The 20,290-nt window shown below is 39.9% G+C and overlaps 1 protein-coding gene across 2 annotated transcripts in view; it reads left to right on the top strand.

The window, feature by feature from the left end:
* Positions 1-20,290, top strand: part of Ppp1r1c (protein phosphatase 1 regulatory inhibitor subunit 1C) — a 95,257-nt gene that overhangs the window by 45,926 nt on the left and 29,041 nt on the right. For both annotated transcript variants that reach the window (XM_057755546.1, XM_057755545.1), the window contains 2 exons: positions 3,276-3,310; positions 6,580-6,640. In XM_057755546.1, coding sequence (XP_057611529.1) covers positions 3,276-3,310; positions 6,580-6,640 — 96 coding nt within the window. The remainder of the gene's footprint in view (positions 1-3,275; positions 3,311-6,579; positions 6,641-20,290) is intronic.

The following is a 20,290-nucleotide window of genomic DNA, read 5'->3' as shown; positions in this document are numbered from 1 at the left end:
TGAAATTTGCCTTCAAGGTGATAAGTCTAGCCATTTGGGCAAGAAACTGTTGTTACCAGGACTGCTTGATGGTATGCTGTATGAACTGAACATGTAGGACCCACATAAAAATGACTGCTGAACTTTCCAAAAGTCAGAACAGCTCTTCAGGGTTCTTACTTCATGAAAGAGTCTGTCAGATATGTAAGACACAGAAGAAAGTGACTGATAAACTGCCAATATAGACAAATGAGTCTTTCAAATTTCCTGCTTCATGGAAAAGTCTGCTAGATACTATGGGCCTATATGTATGCCCCAACATTACAGAAGAACTTTGCGTGACTCTCTAGGCAATGAGATGTCTCTGTCAATTCTAGAGTTTTGGAATTTGCTTTTAATGCACTTCCTATTTACTTAGGTAATATCATGTCCTTCTAGAGTTGCTGATGAATTTGAAGGATAGATAGTTATAATTATTGTTTTCCTTAGCTATGATAAGAAATAAAATAGATATAAAACTTTGAGCTCAAAGGATAGGATGGATGATAGAGTATTTTCCTTAATTTGCCAAATAGTAAATGGACTAAATAATGTAACAATAATTCTTGCTTGATAACTGTTTTGTATATGTAATTTTACTATATTAAAGTTAAAAAACCTTACATGTTATTTAGACAGAAAGGAGGAGATGGTGTGGGATGTGCTTCCGTATATGTGTTGCTCTTACTGGTTAATGAATAAAGCTGCTTTGGCCTGTGATAGGGCAGAATATAGCCAGACTAGAAGAGATATCTAGAGAGAGTAGATAGAGTCAAAGAAACGCCATGTAGCTGCTGAAGGAGATAGTCACCAGAACCTTACTGGTAGGTCATAGCCTTGTGGTGATACACAGATTAATAGAAGTGAGTTAACTCAAGATATAAGAGTTAGCTAGAAATATACCCAAGTCATTGGTCAAACAGTGTTGTAATTACTATAGTTTCTGTGTGATTGTTCAGATCTGGGCAGCTGGGAAATGACCACGCAGTCTCTGTTTACAGGAATTTATGAGGCCTGACGTGAGTGCTAGGATGTGAGCTCCCATTCTCGTAACGGAGCATCACGTGCTCTGAGCAGCTCTCGTCCTCAAACATTGTAGTTGTTAATTAGGAATACTCAGCCAGAAAACTCCTCGTCAATTAACAAATTGATTTTTTTCAGTTGTACCCAAAAGTGGTATTATTTTTCTGGTTACTGAAAAAGTTCGATAGTATTTGAATACAAGGATCTCATCTCATATTTTATTGGGGCTCCAGCATTCTTGCAAACTGCCTGCCGAAGTTGGCCATGGGGATTACAGTTTGTAGCCTGGGAGAGAACATGTGGTCACTATAAATGACATTTTGATGCTGTCGAGAGCTGGTGAGGCTTGAATGTGCTTTTATGGGCATCCCTCACTGGTGACAACTTCTATGGTACAAATTATTAAGAACATTGTGTTTACATTTGTTCTCCTTGTAAATGTGCCTTATGAGCATGCACTGTGGGTTTATATAGGGTGTTAGGATGCAGAAAAGATTATTGTTCCCAAACCAATAACAACCCAGTAAGGAAAACAAATTATCAGTGGATTTCAGGAAACTGTGACATGTTTTTGGACATCTCTGCCTCCGTCTGAGTCACTTTTATTTGAAGCTTACTTAAATTTCATTCTTTATTTTCAGGACGGGGATAAATGACTGAGTTTTCTCCATCTTCGCTTCTGTAACAAAATGAATTTTTGTCAATGTAACACAATGAAAGCAATAATGATTTTTCTTCAACTAATTATAGAATGAATATTGTTCTTATTGGAAAGACACTCTTTTAGTATATCTTGTGAGAGAGTAAAACTGTGCAAAGTGAATGATTAGAGTTCATTCAAATCTTAAAATATTAGGTTGGAAACTAGCTTAAATATTAAAAGGCTATAGTGAATAAACCCACTGTTGGTTGCTGTGGTGATTTAGCATTATAGCTGATCACTGTGCTGGCTTTGCTACTTGTGGTATTTAGTGAAAATTTGATAGCAAAAATTTACACACTGATACCCCGAAGTTTTCTAGTATTTTATTTTCCAAAGGTTCTGTAAATGTGCATAGAAAATACATACTCATGCCTAGGAAGAAACCTGTTTGCTACCAATGACTAGCTCTGAGTAACCACATGGAACATTCTGCTATATCTGTGCCTATATTGAATATGTAGAGTGCTTTTGGTAGGATGGCTATTTTTACTATATTAATCCTACCAATTCATGAACAGGGGATATTTTTCCATCTTCTGATATTTTATTCAATTTTTTCTTCAATATTTTAAAATTTTTAATCATGCAAGTCTCTCACTTGCTTCGTTAGAGTTACCCCAAGATATTTTACATATTTAAAGTCATTGTAAAAGGTGTTGTTTCCTGATTTCTTTCTCAGCCCATTTGTCATTTGTGTACAAGAAGGCTACTGATTTCTGTGAGTTGATTTTGTATTCAGCTACTTAAGTTACTAATATTCAGAGATAAATTCATCATTAAGTTTTGGACCATTGAATTAGTCTTTTGATTTGGGGACTAACTTAAGAAATAGGAAAGGCTCATCAGATCAAAAAGCCAAGAGACAGAAACCAAACAAAATGAGGAGAAAAGAAAAATTCTCAGCCCCAAAAGGGCTTTTGTGAAGTGGTGTAGGCCCATATTCCCACGGGCTCTAACAAAGTGGTAGACATGAGTACCTCTTCTTCCATACCCTCTATACAGCCTGTGAGAAGGCACTGAGCACCATCATAAGAAAGATTTGGCAGCCACTGGCTCTGTACATAGGTTCATGGAAGGGAGGTTGCTGCCCTCTTAGGAGTCACAGAGATTACCCTAACAGTGAAGCAGGGCTTGCCAGTGACAAACTCTAAAACCCTTGAGCAGCAATAACAAAAGTTATTGATAAAGGCAGGAAATCCCATTAATACAGAAGGATGCTTATGCCTTGACACTGGGGGGCCGATGACATCACTCATGGCTGAGCTGTTTTCCTGGTGTTCCTTTCAGGATGCTGAAGGCAGGCAATCCTGGTTGTCAAGTACAGGGCCTTCCCATGTGTTTCCTTAAGCTTTTCATTCCTTTCAGAAGGAAACAGCCCCTTTGTCTTTCTGTCCTTCTCAACTCTATCTCACAGCTGTTATATAAGCATATGTCAATTGTTTAAAATTTTTTCTATCTATGCCTTTAAAATTGTTAGCATTATAAGGAGGATCACTACATTTCTAATGAGTTATATCAACTTCTCTTTCAGAAATCGATGAGAAGAGGGTGACCAACACTCAAGAAGTAAGTTTTCCTATATTTTGTATCAATGTGTCAAAACATAACTGTGATATCACTATGTTTTTGTTTTATTTTTCTTTTCTCCTTATTCTGAGAATCAGAAGTAGGCTCTCCACACACAGGCATATTCTCCACAGAACTACATGCCCAGCCCAGGATATTATTTGGAACACAGTTTGTGGGTGCCAATCTACATTAATGTTAACTGTGTGGTTGATAATACACCAATAACATAAGCAGTTGACATAAATAAATATCACTGTGATACAGAAAGTATTCAGGTTGCTTTTCCTAAAAGAACAGGTTTTCATCCTCTGTGGAAACACAGGAAGAACCTCTTTTCCAAAGCAACATATCCTTAGACTCAGATTCTGAAATCAAGATACCTTTAGTGTATATATGTTGGTTTAGTTTAGCAGTCTGTACAATGAAATGTCTCTCTGTAGTTAGTTTCTTCACAGTCAAGAAATTCAAAGAAAACACAATAATATACATAATACAGACTCTCTTTGTATTTTACATCTTTACGTTGCTTGTTTTTCTTTTTTTCCTTTACTCTATTACTATTGTACTCTCGCTTTAAAGACTTTGTTTTATTTTTTTAAAAACGATTTAGTTCTTTTTATAACTCTATATATTCTTTTTTCTTCTCTCTCCACAGCCTACATATATTTATCCAACACTGTGATCCACTTAAAGGTCTTTTTTCATTTGAATCTGTTTTTATTGGGTATCTGTAATTCTTTTCTGACCAGCACTGCTTCTTAAAATGCTAAGCCGGTGTGGCTAGGGTCAACACACCCTGCCTACTTGCTCCGCCCGGTCCAAATGGTGGAGATATATTCGCTGCCCCTGAGAGTCATGTATATTGTCCCATTTTTAGGCACATAGTGGGTCTATGTTGCCATTAAGCAATTTGTAGCACTCTGCCAAACCCCATTTAAATGCTCTGCATTGGACCTCCTGGCAGACTTAGAGCCATTTGTGCTGGTGAACCAAGAAGCCACTGCTTTTTTTTTTTTTTAAAAAAAAAAAGAAGAAGAAGAAGAAGCAGGTTTTTTTGTTGTTGTTGTTTGTTTGTTTGTTTGTTTTGCTGCCACTGAATTAGGAAGACCTCTATTAAAGTAGCTGTGGCATGTCGCCAGCAAGTAGAACCCATCCGGGAAAAAATGTGGTTAAACTTTGTATTTTAGTGTCTAGAATTTCTTTCCAAGCCCTCTCAGGTTTTATGTGGATTTAACTAACACATGTTAGAGTGCCAATTTGAATAATTTGCTGAGACAGTAAAGGCAAAAATACTTTGAAAACTGAGCACTTATGTAAAGTAGGCTTCACTGTGCTTTGTCGTTACCTTACTAAACTTTCTATGCATCTTAGAATGTGTATATGGAAAAAGATACAAGGAATCCCAGTGGTAGTAGCTGCTCGTCAAGATCAGTCTGATATGACTGAAGCAAGAACGGTCCCCCAGAATCATCAATCACCCACCCAGTCAACACTCATGTAGACTGGTACCAGAGAACCCTGTTACAGAATATGCTGGGCTGGGACATGACTTGGTGGAAAGTGTGCCCGTGTGAGACCCGGGGTTTGATCCTCAGTATAAGGAGAAAAGCAACCTCTTGGACAGCTTGTTCATTTGCTAAGGATTTGGCCAGTGTTTGTTTCCGTTTTCTTACCTTCACTCTTTGATAGATGTATTTTGAATCAGTGACCAATAACACCAGGATGAGATTTTGAGGACAATTTAATTTGCATAAATGTGCCTCAATTCAAGTTAAAACTTTACAAAATCATTTCTGCTTTCTTTCGAACTCTATGCCTTGCATTTTTATTATATACATGGAAAGCATAAAACCAGCCCTCAAATATATCTTATAACTGTTTATACTTATGGTTTTCCCAACAAAGATCACTGCAGACACTAGAAATCATTAATTAGGAACCTTTCCTTCATCCCATTAAAATATAAGTTAATATCATTTTTAAAAATATTTTCAAATCTCATGTAGCTTCAGTGTCACTGGATGGTAGTACCTGGCCTTGACCTTTTGATGCTCCTTATCCCTCCTTGCTGGGACTAGAATTATCAACATACACAACTATGTTTTGTGACGTGATTAGCAAACATGATGCTTTGTGCATGCTAAGTCATACTACAATTCTATCCTTTCAATAAATATTATTGTAAAAATATAAATAAATACTACATTGTATTTTTATAGTGTATCAATAAATATACATTGTTTAAAAAGCTATGAGGACACAATCTGATTGGTGAATGAACTATATAAATAATAATAATAAATAATATCTTTAATATATAGATGATTTCTTGTGATTAAAGGATGCTGGTTTTGACCATGAGGCATATTCTTGTTTCTATCATTTTTAAAATGTGAAACTCTTAGTAACCTTATCCTGATCTGGGGTATTTAGGCAACAGTTCAATGTAGCAGTTTTGGTAAGAAAGGACTTACCTCTTGGACAAACAGAAGGTATCGCCTTGACATTTTCATTCTGAGTAAAAGCAAGGCTTAGACTGAAAGTGGGAATTCAAGAAGGTTTGGAATTTCTTTTATGAATAAAGAACTCAAATTTTCCGTTTGGAACTCTCATTAACTACAGAGGCAGAACACACACACACACATATACACACACACACAAACACATACACACACACATACACACACAGTGTATGTTTATGTCTATACATACCACTGGCATACTCTTTGAAGTACACTTTGTATACAATGTTTTTCCTGCAATTAAATTAATATTCTTTTATTTCCTTAAAATAAACTAATCGGAGGACAGTCAAGATGGCTTAATACGTGAAGGCCGTGGCACTGACCACCGAGTCTGACACCCCAAGTTTGATCACTCGTATGCAGCCGTGAAAGGAGAGATGCAAACTGTCCTCTGACCTCAGCACATGCGTCATGGTATCTGCACATCCAGACATATCCACACACAGTGGACTAACAATCCAACAAATGAAAAATGATAAGTACAATAAAATTACATACAGTACTGTTAAACTAATGTTAACAATGAAAATATAAAAGCGTGAGAATTTTAAGATAAAACAGAGCTTTGGGTCCTGGAGGTCTGTGGTGCCCCTGAGCATGTCTATAACTGATCAGAGCTCTACTTCCTGACAGGGAGGCATCAGAAAGCCCTTTGAGATACATTGTGCGTTATCCTCCTCACACGTCGACAGCAATGTACTTTTGGCGAATACCTAATGCTTTCTTTTCCTTTGTCCGCAGTCGCAGAACGCATCCCCTAAGCAAAGGAAGCAGAGTGTGTACACGCCGCCCGCCATGAAAGGTACTGTTCAGGTACCGTTTTGGGGTGTCGTGAACGGTGGCTGTCAGGGCTGGCGAGCTGTTTGTCCCGTCGACCGTTCTGTAGATTGCGTGCTCATCTCAGCGCTGTGATGAGGAAGGCGTTTACATCTCAGAAGCATTGTTCCGTTATGGGTGAGGCAGGCAGTTGAGGATCTGATGACAGTGGAGTCCCAGAATCTTAGAATGGGAAAACAAATTTTCAAAATAATGACAAAGATTTTTTTCTTTCACCTTTCTTTGTATCTTTTCTGTTAATTTTTCCATAGTCTCTAGTTATGCTTGCTGGTTGGTACATGACTATCAGGAGTTTGGGGTTTGGTTGGTTTGTTTTTTATTTTGTTGTCCCCTCCCCCCAACTCAAGGAAAACAGAGAAGTTTGAGCTAGGTGGAAATGGAATGCCAAGGGTTGCCTCGCTGCCTCGTGTCAGGAGCCACTCTGCTGAACCCCACCTAGCATCAATTTGTGGAGCTCTTGCCAGCTGCCCAATCACAGCAGAGAATGCTAGCTTAGATGTTGGCGTTTCCCCAGGATTTCTCTTCAGCATAGAACTGCCAAGTAACATCTAAGTGTATCAGTATTTTGACTACTACTAGTTCCAAGAAAGGCTTCTTTTCTTTTTCACACACAAATGTTCCTGACACAAGCAGCGTCTGTCCAGGGCAGTATCTTGCCTCCCAGCTTGGCTCCCTGGCTGTTGGCTCTGGGTTCATCACCCAGAGCCCTCCAGCTCTGACTCAGTGCCCCAGAAGCCAGCAGGGAAGCTTAGCAGTCAAAACCAGGAGTGAGAGCTCCCACTTTTTCTCCTCTTTTGGGGGAGGCGGGATAGAAATGGATCCATAGCTACTCTCAGCAAATCTCAGTCCCATGCAATTATAAAAGGGCACGTCTATTTGTACAAGGATGAGTACATGATGCATTGTCTGCATTGCAGTTTATCCCAAAGCAACTGCTGAAATTCCTAGGCATCCTTGTCTAAAGATTAGTGTGGCATTTTAAAGATATTTTTTTCGTTGTAACTGATTTGTATTCTTCAAGACATTTCAGTTTTGGCATGAATGGGCAACAATGAAAGATAAATGTGTAATTGCCCAATTCTTTCCTCTGTTTTATTTTGGGATAGCTTAAGCTAAATAAAGTAGTCCTCAAGTCCTCAGAGAATAACTATATTATTTTGAAAGGAAAATCTTAAACTCCGAGGCCTAAGGGGCTGTGGTGCTCATTATTTTTAGCTCCCAAATATCTTAAGAATGTGGGATTCTAGCATTTAAGGACGCTAGTTCCACTACACTGTGGAGCCCAGAGACTGTTCTTCAACAACCACCATTTACAATAACGAGGTAAAGCCTGAAGGGACCACAGCCATGCTTTTGTGAAGGGATCTGGGTATTGATACAAGTTTCTTCGTGAATATCTCTGTTAGTTTTCAGCTTATGGCAGAAGAGAGGGGCAATTCTAAATGATTTCCTCCATCTATCTGTTCCTAAGAGCTGGAAATGGGTGTCTGAAGACCAACTGAACCAATGGTAACATATGGTCTATTTTGAGTAAAGGGAGTAGCTTTAATCATAAGACGGATGGCTGAACAAAGGGAGTGTTGTTGAGATGGTAAAGACATTAATGCAGTTGTCCCAAATGGGAAGTTCTTTGGATTGCAGGGGAACAGTGCACAGTGCGAAAAGTGAGAGTAAAATGACTTGCTGGGGGTGTAAGGCACCCACAGAGGCAATTAACAGTTGTGAAACGAGCAAACAAACAAGCAAACAAAACAACAACAAAAACTAGGAGGCAATTGTGCCTGAAATATTCTTCCTCCCTCAAAACTTAATTCTTCATGCAAGCAACATTGAATTAGATTTTGCTGGCACCCATATGCATTGTTGACAGATAGCAAACTGACTATGAATCTAAGGTTTCTTCACCTCCATTTCTACTGATTTTCATATTCTCCAATCATTTCTTGCTGTTAAACTATAAGTCTTTTTTTGCTTCAGCATTGTCATCTCAATAGGATTTTCTACGTCTAGAGCTGGGCTGTTTGTCTTCTGATTCTACCATCCGTTATGATTTCAGTGATCTCAATGGTGTGCCATCTACAGAGAAAATAAATTTCTCTTTCATATTTTAATACAAATCCATTACAATTCTGTCAAACAGAACAAAACGCAGACAGAAAAAGAGAGTGCCCCGAAGCACTTGGGTCTCCCTCAGGTTCACGCTCGCTTTGGCTGCCATGATTTAGCAATTATCCACCAGACAAAACAGAAGGCTCTCCCTTCGCATCCGAGGTCCTCGGAGGCTCTCATCTTTGACAGGTTGAGGCACTTCAGATGTCCTGTGCTCACCACACTTTTTATAATATACAGATCAACCATATATTTAAGATACATATTGTACTTCAAAATGACAGACGTTGACATTTTCATTAAAAACACTGACTTTTCCCTCGCACTATAATCTAGTGCCTTATAATTAAATAAGTAGAAAGTTCTAAAAATTATCATAAAAATGACAGCGGATGGCTGGAGGTCCCTGTGAACTCTCCTGGGGTTTATTTGTGTGGTTGTCAGCCTGCAGTTTACAGAACAGTCGATTAAATTATTGTTGGATTGCTTGAGTCTTGTTTTCAGGAAAGCAAAGTGAATTTGAATCCTGGCACTGAAAATGGCTGACTCATTTCCCCGCTGTGTGTGTGCATGTGTTTGTGTGTGTGTATGTGTGTGTGTGTTCTACTGGAATTCAAATGTGATTTACTGCAAAGTAAGTGCTATTGATTTCAATGGAACCTGAACATTAAACAAAGGAGCAGATAGGAAACCCACTTAGTGTGCAGAGCCCATTAGTATTATATTTCTATTCTTAATGTACAGCAAGCCGTTTGTTTCCTTTACTTCACAAACATCTTCTCTCGGATTTCTTGTGAAGGAAAATTTTAGTTGCTTCAGTGCCCTGTGAGCGCTCTTCTGAGCTAAAGGGTCAGGTCGATCTTCAGATGTAGAAGGTTTTCACTCCAACCTCTTATTTTTAATTTTTCCAAAGACAGCTGCATTCATAAATTTTTAATTTAGCCTCCTCTGATAAATAGAGCAACAAATGAACATACAGAAGAACTCAGTGTAGAAATCGAATGGCCTAATAGAAAGGCTAAACCAGTTCTAAGGAGGGGCCTCAGACTGGGGCGGGGGGTGGGATATTACTGAAGGACGGTCCTTCTTATCTGTGGGGAGTTGCTTGTCACACTGATTTCAGGGGAACTAACATGAAAGAACATGGATTTTGAGGGACAACTCATCAGGGTCTCTAGCTTGACATCTCCGTTTGTGAGCTGAGCCACCTTCAGAAACTCAGGGTCAATTTTTGAGTCTTCTATCGTTGACGCCATGGAGATCATCGGGAAGCAAGCAGAACATGAGCGGAAAATGCTTAAAATAAACCTATCGTAAATGGGTCCGTTTTAAGTCATTATTTGGACCCTCGATGGAGAATGAGGTGCAGCCACGCCCATTTCCATCAAGGCCTTCGGAGTTCAGCAATGTGAAAATGCAGAAAGCATAGCCATGGCTGGGAAAAGGATGAAACCTGCTGCAGATCTGCCCTTGCCAAGGGGAATGAAGTCAGCTTTAAGGGTACCTGATTTTACAAAGCATGGCTTCACCGCATCTTGTAAGCGAGACTATAATTTTATTCAGCTCAGCTACAGGCAAACTTAGAAAATATTCTTTGGCATTCTGGTTCCCTTTCAACACAGTATGGTCATGGCTTCATTTCACCCAGCGGCTCCTCACAGATGCCATGTCCCGCTTTCCCAAGCGAACTAACAGTGCAATCAGACAGTTTCCAGAAAGTGGAAGAGCGAGGTTTTGGCTATGGTGAATTTGGATGCAGACACAAAGATACAGTAAATGTGTCTTGTCACGGGGCTGAGTGCACTATGGACACACAGCTCAAAGACAGTGCAGGTAGATTAACAGGGATTGTACTGTGACTGTGTCTCAGGAAGTTCTCGGAAGGAAGCAGTCCCGGAAGGAATCAGTCAGCTCCACACTCTCCTGCCTTTACTAAGTACTGTACAGAAACGGAGGCAAAAACAGAGGGAAGGGGCATTGGAGCTGCTTACTAGAGCGTTTCTACCCTGTCTGTCTCCTGAGAACTCTGGTTCTCAACTTTCCTGATGTCACGACCCTTTAATACAGCTCCTTGTGTTATGGTGACCCGCCCCCCACCACAACATTTTTATTGCTACTTCATAGCTTTGCTACTGTTATGAATTGTCGTGTAAACATCTCATATGTGACCCCGAGGTATTGTGACCCTCGGTGAGAACCACTGCTTTAGAGCATTTCCGGCTTCCTGCAGCTCCTCTGCAGGTACTCATTATATCTGTTGTTCTAAATCTTGGAGGTTTTTATTTTCACTGTTGTTTTGTTTGTTGCAAGATTTTTGTTTGTTTTGTTTTCGAGGGGTGTGTGTGTGTGTGTGTGTGTGTGTGTGTGCCAGTTTAGTTTATTTACTATGCAGGGTAGGGTTCACTTGTTCAATGCACGGTTTCTAGGTAAGAAGGCACATTGTAAATATACACAAATCTCTCTCTTTCCACAGCCACTTCCTCCACCACTCTCCAATTATTCCCTCTAGATTTAAGTTTATCTTCCTTCATATCTGAAAACGCAGGGTGGGTTCAGGTTGGGGAACTAAGAATGTGCCCTGCTCAGACATCGAGTAGATGCCCTTCTCTCTTTCTAAGGTCAACACTGAGAGAGAGTGGAGCAAAATAAAGGAACAAACATGGACCTCTTGTCATACGGCATCAACATAGACTACTAACTTAAGAGGATTAAGGAATGGGGAGATGAATTAAACCTCAAAATTGGAAATTGGGATAAGTACTTTAGTCAACTTCATGATGCCTCTTGAAGCACTTGAAAGTGAGGACACCATTTAATGGGCATGGCATATCCTGAAGAAGAGGGAAAGCGGGTCAGGGAGCCTGAGCCAGACTCTGGGGGATTAGAAGGAGCCTTGAGATTTCACAGAAAGGACAGTAAAGGAGACAGAAGATGGTGGAGTTTGCAAAGCTGACCCCAGCAGCCCAGAGGCTGATTGATTGTTAGCCCGCTTCCAGCTGTGAAGATGGTTCTGGGAAAGCGCTTTAGCTGCCACCCCTTCACTGGGCAGGGATTCCAGGAGGTATACTCCTGTGCCATGTGAGCTCACCATGGTGTGTCTGTCCAGCAAGGCTCACTGTTATTAGGGGTAGTTACAATCCTTTGCTATGAAGACATCTGTCGATCCTGTCATGCCTAAAATCCAAGGAACTTCAGAAGAGGGCGACTCTAGAGAACAAAAAGTTAAAGAGATGAAACAAAGTCAGAGGAGGACTAAATGAAGTCAATTGAACCATCTGGGATCCATCTTTGTGACCATCCCAGCTGTTTTTGTTACCATCCAAGCGGCTGCCACTAATAGGTTTAAATAGACAGTCACCTTTTAGCCAATGGGGAAATCGTCATGCTTTGGATCCCTTTGGAAAGTTCTGGTTCCTATCTGCCTTTCTTATTAACACTGCTTTTCAGCCAGAGCACTCTCCGCCTGAAGTCACACACTAAAAACACAAATTATATATTTTGAAGTAGAATCACAGAAATACTGGGCAGTTAGCACATCTGTTTCCATAAACTGTACACCTGTCATCTCTGCTAAGTCTTATGTATAACATTTATTACACACCATAAACCGATACAGATGCTGTCTTTGTACTTGCACTGTGTTGTTCAACATTTTCGTTCTCTTCCTGCAATCCATTCAGGGGTGAGGCCGCATGCAGACCACACTGTGTGCAGTTGTTATCTCCCTGTGTTTTTCTCATCTGTGACTTCACAGTTTGTCAGACTTTTCTTGGTGTGATAGCCTTGAAACTTTTGAAAACATTGGTTGACTCTTTTTCTAGGACAAACATTTTGGGTTTTTATGCTGATTTTCTCATGATGAGACTGGGGTAATGGATTTTGGGAAGAAAGCTCAGAAGATAAAGAGACATTGTCCCCCATGATGTCAAGGATGTGGACTATTAGCATAGCTCATCCCCTTCCCGGGCTTGGGCTTCTTAGGGTTTTTTTTTTTTTTTTATTTCCAATTTTTAGATTTATTCTGATTACTCCAATGAATAGCCTAAGATCCTGCAACCTTGTAACTTCAGGGGATTTTGAAATTATTTATTTACAATGTATGCGTGTGGGTGCTTTGCTCACCAGAATGTCTGCATCACAAGCGTGCAGTGCCTACAGAAGCCAGAAGAGGGCACTGTGTCCCCTGGACTGGGAATCACAGGTGTTAGTGCACTGCCAGGTGGGTTCTAAAACTTGAACATTGGTCCTCCAAACTTTCTTAATGGGAATCTTCTTATATGATCTTTTCATTCTGGTTGCTACAAATTTTTCAGGTTTTCTTAAAAAAAATAATCTCTGTGATTAGTTTAAAACACAAATTTAGTTTTAAAATGCAAATATGCTGTAGATCCTCCTACAATAACAGCACTGTCCTCAAACTAACCTCTCTCCAAGGCACAATTCCCCTAGAATGCTGGCCACACAAACCTTAGTCTTCTTCTCATTCCTCTGGGTATTTCTGAGGAAGGACCTTAAGTAAATCTTGTGCTTTCTTACCTGACTAGCCTTTCTGTCTGCCACAGCCCCCCTCTCTTTTCTTTTTTTTTTTTCATGCATAATCAGTTATTGAGCTCTACATTTTTCTCTCCTCCCGTCCCTGCCTCTCCCCTCCTGTCCAACCCTCTCCCAAGGTCCCCATGCTCCCAATTTACTCGGGAGATCTTGTCTTTTTCTACTACCCATGTAGATTAGATTCATGCATGTCTCTCTTAGGGTCCTCATTGTTGTCTTGGTTCTCTGGGATTGTGGATTTTAGGCTGTTTTCTTCATTTTATGTCTAAAAGTCACTTATGAGTGAGTACATATGATAATGTCTTTCTGGGTCTGGGTTACCTCACTCAAAATGATGTTATATAGATCCATCTATTTGCCTTCATATTTCAAGATGTCATTATTTTTTTGGCTGTGTAATAAATCAAGACCAGATAAGCAAATTAAATAGACCTATAACTGCTAAAGAAATAGAAAGAGTCATCAAAATCCCCCAACCATAAAACAGCCCAGGACCAGATGGTTTCAGCTCAGAGTTATACAAGATTTTCGAAGAACTAATACCAATACTTCTCAAATTGTTCCACACAATAAGAACAGAAGGAACATTGCCAAACTCCTTTTATAAGGCTACAATTACCCTGAAACACAAACCACATAAAGACATTACAAAGAAAGAATCACAGACCAACTCACCCCCCCCCTTTTATTTTCCTGTTCACCCTCTCACTCCCACTGCGGCTATGTTGAGCTACACTTAGTCCTGTGAAAATATACCAGGCTGTTGTTCTCCGTGCTTTGTACCCCAGCCTCACTTCTGTAGAAAGTTTCTCCTCGATCCCATTCTAAATCCTTTGAGATTGGTGGTGAATTCTGCACACGCCTCCATGTGGTACCTGTGATTCCCCATGAGCTAAACTGACCCCTTCAGGACAGGAACCAGGGCAGGTGTGTTCTGTTTCCATTCGAATCTCAAGAGCACATAATAAATGCTCGATCTGTAGGTAAGTAACCTTTCTGATTTAGAAATTATAATAACGGCTTAATTTTGTCCATATTGAAGAAAACAACTATCAATTTCTTGTGTGTGTTTTATTCATTGACTCAATTACTCCCTCACACTGCCAACATTTATAAAATGCCTTCTGTCTGCCAGGTCACAGATTAAGCTCTGGAGTTGGGATGAGCTAAACATCATCTCTGCCTACAGTAAAAAAAAAAAAAAAATGTCAGATGAAACCATGAGCTGTATGGAAGCTAATTACGGGATGGATTTGGATAGCAGCAGTAGAAGGTTGAGGAGGAAGTCTCTAGCTCTGCCTGCACATCCAAGGGAGGCTTCACAGGAGACACAGGACTCGAAAGAGAGGAGGGAGGGGAGATTCCAGGCAGCTGATTTGACAGAACTGCACAGACAGAATGTGAAAGAATCTTCTCCAAACACTGTGAGCTGCTGAGGGTCTTCCAAGGAACTGTGCTGTATTCTGAGACAATGGCATGTTCTATTAAAAACTGTTTTCTGAGAACAGAAAATAATGGGTTTCACTGTAGCGTTGTAGACATGGATATGGCTGTACTTTGTGCATGCCCCCCCCCCCCCGCCACCTTACAGTCCTTTGTGTCTGCTCCTCCCCAAGTGCCTCCCCTTGTGCTCTCATGCCAACAGATGTCAGTCGAAGGACAGATCCTACGTGGTAGAGAAACATATAACACCATGCAACATTCGCCATACTTTCCTCCGTTCCCTCATCTTGTTCTTCCCCCAACTCCTTTTGGACCTCGGCCTCCATCCTGCGTCCATTCGAATCCTTCTGCGCTTTCACCTTTCTCTCATACAGACACACCCTATGTAGATTTCACATTAATACACTTTCAGATAACATATATGTATGTGTGAGTGCGTGTGCGTGTGTGTTTGTGTGTGTGTTTATGTATGTGTGAGTGTGTGTGTTTTCATTATCGAATGTCTCCACCTCCTTTTTTTGCGACAGGGTTTCCCACGGAAACTGAAGTTCATCGAGTTGGCTAGCTGGCATGCTAATGAGCTTCGGGAATCCATCTTTCCTTCCCCAGTGCTGGGATGACAGGAGCACAAGGCTGTCCTGGCGGCATTTTACCTGTGTATTGAATTTAGGATCTCCTGTTTGCATGGCTTTATAGGCCGAGCCATCTCCCCAGCTCTCAAATTGACTTTTACGATTATTATGTTACCTAGTCTCCCAGTGATTGAAAATAAGGGGGTGGGGAGAAGGACATAGGAACTGATTCACAAAAGATAATTGTTCTTTCCATCAGACTACCTTTGATTATGATAACTGCCTCAGTTTGTCTGCTTGTCCCCATCACTGTCGCCTGTGGAAGGGTTATTGACAGACAGAGCTATTTGTTTTCTAAAGGATAGCTGTGACTTATGAGGAGTTGAACTGCTCATGACGCTATCTTCCAAATACATTCATGGAAATCCAAGTCAAAGTGTGTTATGATAGAAAACCATCATAATCAGTTGTGAGGGACTGGTTCTTAGTGGCGTGAATTTAGAATAGGATTACATTCTTTGCAAACATGCGCTGCTCTGTAAAATTGTCTAAACATGTCCCTCTTAAAACTGTAACATTCTTGTCTGAACTTCAAAACCCAGGCTGATCTGGAAGATAATTTTATGAGCAGTTTCATTAATTCCTCTCTCAGCGGATCCTCTTGGCCAAACCTACATGCCGGATGTGGCCACACTGAGCAGGCCATTTGTTCTGAAGGGAACACTGAATGGCAATATGGACATCAGTATCGCTGATGATCCGGATGGTATTTCTTACACTGGAACTCTGCAGAGTTCTGGACTGGGTGAATGACCAGTGGTAAACACTATCTGTCAGATTTTGAGTAAGTTTCCAGTTGTGATTCCTTCGCTAAGAGGTAAAATGTCAAGTAGAAGTGAGGTGTTCAAGGCACGGTCTCAGGGAAATAGGCTGCAGCACAAACACGGACAATAAACATCAAAGTTTACATTAATTCGTATTCTACATGGACTTCTTGCTGCTCTGATTACCAGTGAGGGCTGCACTGCACTTTCGTGCCCTTGGTAAATATGCCAATCCTCTTTTCACTGGATCATGTGACACACACCTCTTTGGAGTGTCACTGTTCTACCTTATGAAAAAATTCAAGCTTAAATGTTTTCATTGGCTTTCAACAGCATTCCCTCAAGGTAACACCCCAAAGACTGTTCATTTTTAAATTCAGCAGGAGCTAGAATATGCAGAGGCCTTTGAAAGTGTCAGAAGGTTGTTGTCTTTTTCTTTCTGGATGTGAAGCTGTTTCTCAGTCCTTATATTCATTTTGGCAGATTATTGGTTCTCCTGGTTCTGGTAGTGTGGGGGGGCAAAGAACCAGGAAGTGAACAGGCCAGCTGTAAGAGCTGGTGCCATGAGGAAACACTCAGAAGCATGATGTCATTGAGGAGAACAACTGTGATCCAAACTCTGGCCCAGACTTACTGAAAGCATCCACTATATTATATTCACTATGTTTTTCAAAAGCAATAAATTTAAATACTGAGAGAGCTAAAGATTCACCTTTTGTTTCTTTGCAAACTTTTAAACTCAATATGTGGTCCAACATCCTACTAAGAGATAGCTCTCTTGTCCCTGCAATCCTTTTATTAAAAAGGATTTTATTTTATTTGTCTGTGTGTATATATGTGTGTATGGGTGTATATCTGTGTGTGTTTGTGTGTGTGTCTGTGTGTGTGTCTGTGTGTGTGTGTGTATTAGCTTCCCCACATGGATGCTGAGACTAAACTTTGGTTCCCTAAGAAAGCAAGAAGCACTCTTAACTTCTGAGTCATCTCTCCATCTCTTCCTTGAGTTATTTCTGTATTTCTGAAGGTTTACAGCCTTCTCTTGATCTTTTACAGCAAACCCTGGGTAAAGATGAGAAATGGCAAGAAAAAGCAGTCACAATTCTGTTTATACACCGGCTAGAGACAATATGGGCATGATAAAAACTCAATGGGCCTACATACCAATTTTTCCTTAGTTTTTCTTTACTCCTTATATACAGAAGTTTCCCTTAAACGCTTTGAAATGTAAAGAATGGGCACTTCGAATCCTTAGGGTGAAGTTCAGCGTGTTTAATAAACCTGAAGGATTAGCCTTAGGCATTTGATGCCTTTTCCTTTGAGTGGTGAGATCTCCAGCCAAATTACAACACCGTAGGTGTTTTATTTCCACACACAGCCACTTTGCTGTTTTCTTATGGCTATCCTGGAACACAGTGAGCATAGCAATAATTACTCCCCATATGATTTTGGAATAGCATGCCACCGACTTTTAAATTGCTGTTATCTATTAGGCCTGAGAAACACCGCATTCTGAGTACCCGGCTCCAGATAGTCAAGAAGTTTCCGTCTGTAGGCTCATTCAGTAACAAATTAATGCTGAGTTCTGCTTCAGTTTCTAGTCTTAGAAAAGTAAGTATATTTCATGAATTGAACACTACTACAGGATGATAGTGACTACTTACATTTTCTTAAAATAGGCCTTAAAATGGGTTTTTGAATAGATAAAACCAGTCGCAACACTTTGTAACTTAGTTTAAAATATACTTTATTTTTAGACTAGTTTAAGTTTTAAATTTATATTATTTATTTTATTGATATTTGACTTGCACAGATTTATCCTACCATTGTAGGAACTGGTATGAATCTTTTGAGAAAGTTCCCAATATCTCTAAATATTTCTATAAATCATGGATTTTGATCTGGGAAAAAAATGAGATAGCAAATATCTTCCCCTTCTGTCTGCTTCCTATCTCCTCTCTCCTTATTGCCTTCCTCCCTCCCCTCTTCCTTTGTTCCTTCCTTTCTCCTCGCCTATTTACACCTCCCAAGATTAGCTTTGACTATGGAGCAAGGCTCAACTTGCTCTCCTCCTCAAAATCACAATAGTGCAGATCAAAGCCTTTGATGCTATTGAAGACACAATATATAGAAATCATGACAAGGGATTGGGAGGGAGAAAGCTTGGGTCTGCAATTTCCAACAAAGATTCTCTTTCTTGCTTTGGGTCCTGATGTATAATGAGGTCAACTCACATCTTCTAATCCTGCCATTATTCCCTGAGGTAATTGCCCCTCTACACAATAAATTAATTAGCACCTGTGAGATCACTTCTTTCAAAATACTTCTCTATTGATCTTTCACAATTCTGTGTGCCTGTAGCATCTTGCTTATGATATTTTCTTCAACATCCCATTATCCCCCTGTTATTAGGCAACTCGATTGGGTTTTAAATAACACACCTGTAAATACTAGCATGGAGAAGTGTGGGAGACAGACTCACTGGGCAAAGATTCTTAGCCTATTTGGGAAAATTCGTCTATATACATACATGTATACATATATATATATATATATATGTGTGTGTGTGTGTGTGTGTGTTACCAATGCTAAAAATTGTGAAAACAATAAATATTTTCTTTTAGGTTTTCTTAAAAGATGGAAGATAGAGGGCCATTTAGTTATGAATTAATTACTCTTCTATAATTACTTGGTATTAGTTATTTTTCTCATTGCCATGACCAAATGCCTGGCAAAAGCAGCTTAGTGTTCCCCAGGTTGGAGGGTACCAGGCACCTCAACCAGGAAGGCCCCGCAGCTGGAGTGTTTCTGTCCATCATGACACATGAGCTTTGTGTCTTAGATGTAATGCAAACTGAAGAAAATCTTCTAATTTGAAGTAAAACTGGAAGAAGTCCAAACACTCAGTGTAAGAGCTGAGATTCTCCTTCATGACTGCTGACAGCAAAGAAGTCCAAAACCCCGGGAATGTTTCTTCAACTTTTAGGTAGTTTAGACATTATGCTACATTGCACTGTGCACACACGGGTGTGTGTGTCTACTTACCTAAGTATGTGTTCCTGCAGGTCTGTGTGTACCTTGCTTTTGAAGACAAAATCTCTCATTGGCCTGGAGCTCATTTACTAAACTAGACTGGCTGGCCGAGGAATCCAGACCTCCCCGCTTCAAATTGGAATTACACCTGTGTTCCACCACTCCTGGCATTTTTTATGTGTGTTTTGGGATCAAGCTCAGATTATTACACCTGTGTGACAATCATTCTATCAGCTGTTTTATCTTCACAGCCCCAAGCCATCTGTTTTTTAGTATTATAAGATTTCAAGTACTTAACCGACTTTTAAAAATTAAGGATACATGTTCTCAGCTTAATGACGTCAAGGAGAAAGCTCGGAAGGTTTCGATTTTAACAAGCATTACTTTTAGTTATCAATATATTGAATTACATATATCAATGAATAAATATATTCTATTTCCATATTTAAATGAATATATTTATTCTACATACTCAATATTTTAAAAAAGCAGAGCTTCATTGTCAACTCCAAAAGCTTTGCTTTTATTTAGTTAATATGGAGTAATTGTCTAATGTCCGCAGGTCTGAAGTTTTACTTATAAGGCCAGACTAAAAGTCTTCTTTGCTTTTCTATCAGTATCCTTAGTTTTCTAGACAGGCATTTTAATCCCTTCTGATCTCTGAGATAAATATATATATTTTTTCACATAATTGTGTGATCACTCAGTAGACTGGAACAGATCCCTTGGAGCTATTCCAGCATGTGTTGGATAAATACTGTTCCTCTCCACCTCTGGGAATTTGCCAACAGATCGCCCAGGAATGTTTTGATCCCTTATACAAACACTCCAGGAACAAGGAGCCTTGACTTGGTGTTTTCTCCACTGGCAGGGAGGCCTGAAGGGTTTTGCACAGTTCTGGTAACAGTATGTGAAAGAGAATGAGCAACTTGTGAGAGGAGCGCCCTCTGCTGGTTCATAACGTTTCAAAAATTCATGCAGAAAGCAGTGCTTGTGATTCAGAGAAAAATGTGTCCTTTTCAATACAAAACAGGCTTATACTAATGAATAACCAACATAAGGAGTTCCTATTTTTATTGTTCCTAA

The sequence above is a fragment of the Chionomys nivalis genome, chromosome 22, assembly GCF_950005125.1.
Source record: "Chionomys nivalis chromosome 22, mChiNiv1.1, whole genome shotgun sequence".
NCBI lineage: Eukaryota > Metazoa > Chordata > Mammalia > Rodentia > Cricetidae > Chionomys > Chionomys nivalis.
Note: the sequence above shows the minus strand (reverse complement) of the source record. Positions and strands in the feature narration are given on the sequence as shown.